The sequence below is a fragment of the Octopus bimaculoides genome, chromosome 20 (genome assembly GCF_001194135.2).
Source record: "Octopus bimaculoides isolate UCB-OBI-ISO-001 chromosome 20, ASM119413v2, whole genome shotgun sequence".
NCBI classification, from domain to species: Eukaryota; Metazoa; Mollusca; class Cephalopoda; order Octopoda; family Octopodidae; genus Octopus; species Octopus bimaculoides.
Genome location: NC_069000.1, coordinates 43963200 through 43970088, shown reverse-complemented (window position 1 = coordinate 43970088; position 6889 = coordinate 43963200). Strand labels below are relative to the sequence as shown.

Genomic DNA, 6889 nt, shown 5'->3' with positions numbered 1-6889 from the left:
ATATATATATATATATATATATATATATATATAAGATAGAATGAGATAACAAACCCAAGGCTGTGAGGAGCTTTCAGGACATTTATAATGAAATAGTCCTACAGCTGTTTCCGGGATATTATGGATAGGAAAGGGAAAATCAAACTGATGTTACAATTGTTTTGTAAATGGTTGATATCCATTATTCTATATCTCATTTATTGTTATGTAATACATGCCACAATATATGGGAATCTGTGATAATAATCTTATAATCATTACCTTTTCTCAGTTGTCATGATTTAAAGGTACCATGGACCAAACGAATGTTTTGGGCTGAGTTCATTTGTTAATATACTGAACATGTAAAATTTCGACTTGATATTCACTGTAAGTTTTAAAACAATTAATCATGTCTGTGTGTGCGTGTGTGTATATGATAGACAGACAGACAGAAAAAAACAATTAATCCCATTAAAGCAAAGTTCCAGTTTTTGTTTTATTTAAATAGCGATTGAATACAAGTTCTCTTGTAGTTAGCAGAAAAAAAAACTGAACAATCTGTGAAACATATCAGGACAATCTACTTCATGGTTCTGTATATGAAAATTATCTCTCCGCAAACTGATCGTTTATACAAATGACGTTCGCTTTTGAATCGATTCAGTATAGAATACAACGGTGATTATAGGAATAGTTAATATTATTAAAACTAATGGTCAAGCGTAAATTTAAAGAACTTGCCCTCTGTAGCCATCTTCCTTAAGTAAATCTCCAAAAGACAGACTGATTTTCAACTGCATTTATTTATATTATATACGGATTCTTACATATTGAATATATTTCATATAAGAATAACGTTTAACCTTTAAATCAAAATAGTTTTGATGTAGTTCCTAAATAATTTTACTTCTAACCCTTTTCTTAATTAAACAAATGATTGCTTTAAACTTATGAAACTGTAAATATATTCAGATTTGATTTTGTGTATATATTACAGTAAATTAAATGTGTGATTGTTAATAGTGTTAGTTTTACTACAGTTACTGACTTACATAAATTAAAATTAAGAAGTAAGATTAGTAATAAAAAATTAATATAGATCTTGTAGAATCTTGTACTGGAGATGGACCATGGATAAATCGTTGGTCGATACTAAATTCAGTTAACATAAAACGGAATCTATAAATAAATGTATAAATAGATAGATAAATAAACGGATAAGTAAATAAATAAATGGGGGAATCCTTTGAATGGAGGTTTGGGCAACTTTCGATGGTGTCTCTCAGACTAGTGGTGTCGGTAGGTGGAACCTAAATCTAAGAGGGACAAACATCAAAGAACAGAATGATAAAAGAAAACTCACTGAAGAACACACCAACAGGGGAAGTAACCAACCTTTCGACTGGGACGAGACTCGGGTTTGAGAGAAATACCACCAAAGAATATATAAATATACAGAGGCATATTGATATGTGTTTAGTGTCAATGTAAAACTAGGCCCACGAGGGTATTTTGTGTTGCTGAGGATGAGTATAGGCTTCTAGTGAGTTTGGGAGAACTGAAAGACTTGATCGAAGAGCTTTTGAATAAACTGGTGCAATATGGGTAACCAATCGTTCTTTGGTTCTTCCCAAGTAAGAACAAGTTCCAACAAAACCAAAAAGCAAACCAGATGTTCGGGAGATGGGTAGGTTCAGTCCCCAATGTTGTATTCGCGGTATTGTCTCTGGTGGTCGTAGTGAGGTGAGGGATGAGGATTATATCTTGAAAATTTACTCTTTCCCTCTGGACCCCAGAATCAATGCCACCACCTACATCGGCTTGTTGGTCACTTTTAAACCCTCGGCGGGTGGATTGCCCAAGAAAAACGCGGCATGTGTTTTTGGCATGACTGAATTCTCGTCAACATGGTTCTTGTGTCACAGCAGTTGTTGGTCGGGAATATTCATAAATACGTGACCACCCACCAGGACTAATACATCTGGAGAGTTGTTGAGAGAGAAAGACAGGGAAGAGAAGATATGGAGAGATATGGAAGAAGAAAAAGGGTGAGAAGGAGAGAGACGGAGAGAAGGAAGAAAGAATGAGAAATAAGAAGAGAGGGGAACAGAGAAGACGATAGAGAAAGAGAGCGAGAGAGACAGAGAGTGATAGAGAGAGGGAGACAGTGGAAGAGAGAAGGGAGAAAGACAGAGGGGGAAAAGGAGGAAGAAGGGAGTGAGAGAGAGAGGGACTTATTGGTTGTTTCTTATTATCACAGACACGTTGAAGGCTGCCATTTTGTATGTGATGTGTAAAACAAAGGGAAACCGCTTGATCCTTGGAAACAGTCTTTTCTGTGGATTTAACGAGGCCATCATCCAGGCAGAGAGTGGTGTTTTTGTATAACTAGTTTATTTGATATATTAAACGGCCGATGTCTGTGGCTGGCCGGCAACGTATTTTTCTGCATTATAATTTATCCTTATAGCATTATCACGCGTTTGAGAAATAAATTTATTTCTGTATCTTATATATATATATATATATATATATATATATATATATATATATATATATATTTACATATACAGAGAGAGAGAGAGAGAGAGAAGGAGGGTGCGGACCGATAAACTGATAAGGAGGAGGAGAAAGAAAATGCTGGAGAAGAAAGAAAAGAAGGAGAAACAAAACGAAAAAGAAATTTATCTTTACAAACCTTCATTGTTAACTTTGTGCAAAACGAGTTGATGCTAGCAAGAAATTGAAACAGTCAGAAGTAGAAGAATGAGATTAACAACCAAAACCCATTTGCGGTACTGTAGACCGGCTGAAGCATCAACAGATTCCTCTGTAAGATAAAATATAGATGAGTTAGGGAAAATATTTATGAATATATTCTTTTTATCTATATATGTACTTATATGCGTAGATGTATATATGTCCACTATATTTAATTTATTTAATATATTAGTTTAAAATAGCAGTCTGCTGACGTCCAGCATTCTGTGATTTCAAACGTAACGAGAAACTCTATTCTGTTACGCAAACTAAGAAACCACGTGTTACTTTCAAACTGCTCCCATTGGCTAGAAATATTTACTAAGAGCAATTACGTCAGATGAGCTACATATACAAGAATAAGTGGTTCGTTTCAATCATATATGTGACCCAATTGCTGCTGCCGTTTCAGACAAAGAGTTTTATAAATGCATTCAATATTTAACCACTCAACCATAAACATCTTAAGAATGTAACAATGTTTTCTGTCAGCAAAGAGACAAACTGCACGTAACACAACACGTAGCCTATAACAATCGTCTCCATATATTGAGAGAAAAATAAATAAATTGTTGTTGTTGTTGGCACTCCGTCGCTTACGACGTCGAGGGTTCCAGTTGATCCGGTCAACGGAACAGCCTGCTCGTGAAATTAACGTGCAAGTGGCTGAGCACTCCAAAGTCACACGTGTACCCTTAACGTAGTTTTCGGGGATATTCAGCGTGACACAGTGTGACAAAGTTGACCCTTTGAATTACAGGCACAACAGAAACAGGAAGTAAGAGTGAGAGAAAGTTGTGGTGGAAGAGTACAGCAGGGTTCGCCACCATCCCCTGCCAGAGCCTCGTGGAGCTTTAGGTGTTTTCGCTCAATAAACACTCACAATGCCCGGTTTGGGAATCGAAACCGCGATCCGCTGCCCTAACCGCTGGGCCATTGCGCCTCCACAAATGAATAAATACAGTGGGCAATAGAACATAAAAAATATTTGCTTACTTGGCATAGGCGGGTTGACGTCATTAGTACGTGTCTGGTTAAATACTGTACAAGAAATAATTGAAGGGGACGCAAAGCTATCAAATCGCACAGCGTATTTATAGGATGAAGTTACTTCAGTATAACATTTGTCAGAACCCCAAACTTTCACTCTGTCTTCATTCACAACTTCCTTTCTACTGTTTGTTACTGTCCACTGAAAGACGATTTCCTCAGGAAAAGGCAATGCAGCATATGCAGTGCATTTGAATGTAGCTGTCCTGCTCATTCGAAAGTCATTCTCGGCAAGTGCCAGGCTCTTAATAGAAGATTTCACTGAAAATAAAATAAACGTTAGAAGAATAATTACACAATAACATATTCGCTGGATGCATTGATACAAACTTATAGTGTTGATACAAATTTTAAATGAAGAACATCTCTGAAACTTAAAGATGCTATTTTCAAAGGGTTTCACTCTCTTGTTTTATAAAGAATTGCTAGAGCAGGGTAGAGCACAGTTTACATGGCGACAATACCTACATAAAGACGTATGTATACATACATACATATAAATACATACACGCAAATACACACACATATAAGTATGGATGCATGGATGTATGTGTGCAGTATAGTGTAGGATGAAAAACTAAAGTCGACTGCGGCGGAATTTGAACTCAGAACGAAGACGGACGAAATACCGCTAAGCATTTTATCCGACACGCTAACGACTCTGTTAGATTGCCACCTTATTATTATTATTATTAGTATTAGTATTATTAATAATACTAATAATAATAATAATAATAAATTTTGTGAAGTTTAAGTTATAATCCTTTCTACTGGAAGAACGAAGCCTCAAATTTGGGAGTGGGGATTACATCGACCCCAGTGCGTAACTGGTACTTATTTAATTGACCCTCGAAAGGGTGAAAGGCAAAGTCAACCTCGGCGGAATTTGAACTCAGAACGTAGCAGCAGACGCATTTCACCCGGTGTCCTAACGGTTCTGCCAGCTCGTCGTCTTAGTTCGAAAAACTAATAATGTTGAATAGTGAAAACTAATGACGTGGATGATGTACTGACCTTTCAGAAGCTCTGGATTGGAAATATCTGTGTCTGATAAAAGACATCTGTATGATGCCACATCCTTGCAAGTGAGGTTCCATTTTTTACAACTAACCATACCAGAATTTAATGGAGATCGGGTTAAAGTACATCTGAAATCTTTCTCGTTCTTTGTAGTTTCAAAGCGCTCAGATATTTGGTTGTATTGCATCTCTACAACGGAATTGTTGTTTTGCATAAGGCGGAACGAAATGAAATTCGTCGTTGCGTATGAACATAAAATGTTCATTGCATTTGGTGCTCCAATAGTGAAACCATCAGCAGGTGAGAAGCCGATCATTTGAATAGCTATAAAGGAAAAAATGGAAGAGGGAAGATTTATTAAAATTTGGAGAAAAATTGCAGTCGGTGTAGAACAAAGCAAAGAGAATGAATAAGGAATAAACCGGAAGTACAGACGACAGAAAAAAATCAGTATAGTTGGAGAAAAAGAAACGGTATAAGAGAAAGAAGAAGAGGGGAAAAAGAAGGATTAAAAAAGAGAAAAGAAGAAAGAGGGTGATGGAAAAGAAGAACGAAAAGAAAATTTAATCATAGCATAACAAACGAGAAAAAATTTTGTTTGAATTTCTGAGACCAAGAATTACCATTATTTTATACATATTTGAACTAACGTCCTCTTCATCTTGCTTGTTATAGTCACAATATTTCGGCTGTTGTATTGTCCGGTCATCTTCAGGTACCTCACCTATTAAGTAATGTTTCCAAAACCTGGTAACGTACCCTTTATTTAGTCCATGGGGTTAGATCATCCTCGCTCTGTTCTCCACCTGAATCAGCGATTTTCTATTTATTAATTAGTCTCTTTATTAATTTTGATGCTTTTTGAAATGTTTTACCCAAAGACGTTGCGTGAGATTGACTAACTCAGGAATTGAACTCATACCCACTAGCTATAATACTACACTTTACTGTTACTGCCTCTTTTCATTATTTCATTGTACTGTGGATCAATGAGAAAGAGGATGTGGTCGTGCTGTTATTGTATTTATTTCCTTGATCTTTGTTTTACATGAAAGACTGCCATAAGGCGTTCATCGCTATGCTAAGCCTACTGAGAAGCTTATGTAAACTCTGAATATGTACTGATTATTTTCTGTCGTCTGTACTTCTTGTTTGCTCCCAATTCATTCTCCTTGCTTTGTTCTACACCGATTGATATCTTCCATCTTCCTGCATAAAATGATCAACCATTCCTCATCTTTCGGACTAACAAACCAGCAGTGCATTCTAATGGCGTTGAACATCGTCTTCATATTCACAGAAACAAATGCCAAGTTACGAATAGAAACGTTAAGCCTACCAACTACCCGAATATTGCTAATTCTGGGACGGTGACCTAAAGAAATATTTAAAAAATCGTCATTTGTTTTCGAGGTTAGCTAAAGGTTGTAAGTAATTTATATTGATATTGAAAGAAGTAGTCTGCCGTCATGTTAGGATGGGCCATCATAAAGGCAATCAAAAAACCCCGACAAAATCGCTGAAATGTGAAAAACTTTGAGACCTGCAAATTTATTATTCCAGGTTCGCCATACCTGCATCCCCCCGAAGAACATACTTCACATTCCAGCATTGAATAAATGTGTGTGTATGTGAAAGTGAGTGGGTGTGTGAGTGTGTACGTATGTGTGAATGCGTATGTGTATGTATGAGTATGTGTGTGAGTGTTTGTGAGAATATGTGTATGTGTGTGTGTGTGTTTGTGTGTGTATTTGTGTGAGTGTGAGTGTGCATGAGTGTGTGCGTGTGTGTGTGTGTGCGTGTATATATGTGTGCGTGTGTAAGTGTGCGTGTGTATGAGTGTGTGTGAGTGTGTGGTCTGCCATCTGTGGGTGTCATACAATATGGTCAACGGTGTTGGATAAAACCCAGAAGTTTCCGCACATCACGATTCATTGACCCGGATGCAAATGCGTCTACCAACATTGTTTGTGTTGCTGTGGGATTAATGAAAGAGAAGAAACAAAAGACATATTGGGACATTCCATATTAGGGTCTATTATAGGATTCGCCAAATTTTTGAAGACCCCCCCCCCAC

At 36.8% G+C, this 6889-nt stretch overlaps 1 protein-coding gene across 1 annotated transcript in view; it reads right to left on the bottom strand.

Annotated features, from left to right (window-relative positions):
• Nucleotides 1-453: 453 nt before the first annotated feature.
• The window catches only part of LOC106882738 (uncharacterized), a 7614-nt gene continuing 1178 nt past the window's right edge, over nt 454-6889 (bottom strand). The window contains exons 2-5 of the mRNA XM_014933511.2: nt 4807-5136; nt 3739-4053; nt 2681-2812; nt 454-1161 (exon numbers count right to left, since the gene is read on the bottom strand). Coding sequence (XP_014788997.1) covers nt 2715-2812; nt 3739-4053; nt 4807-5136 — 743 coding nt within the window. The 3' untranslated portion in view covers nt 454-1161; nt 2681-2714. The remainder of the gene's footprint in view (nt 1162-2680; nt 2813-3738; nt 4054-4806; nt 5137-6889) is intronic.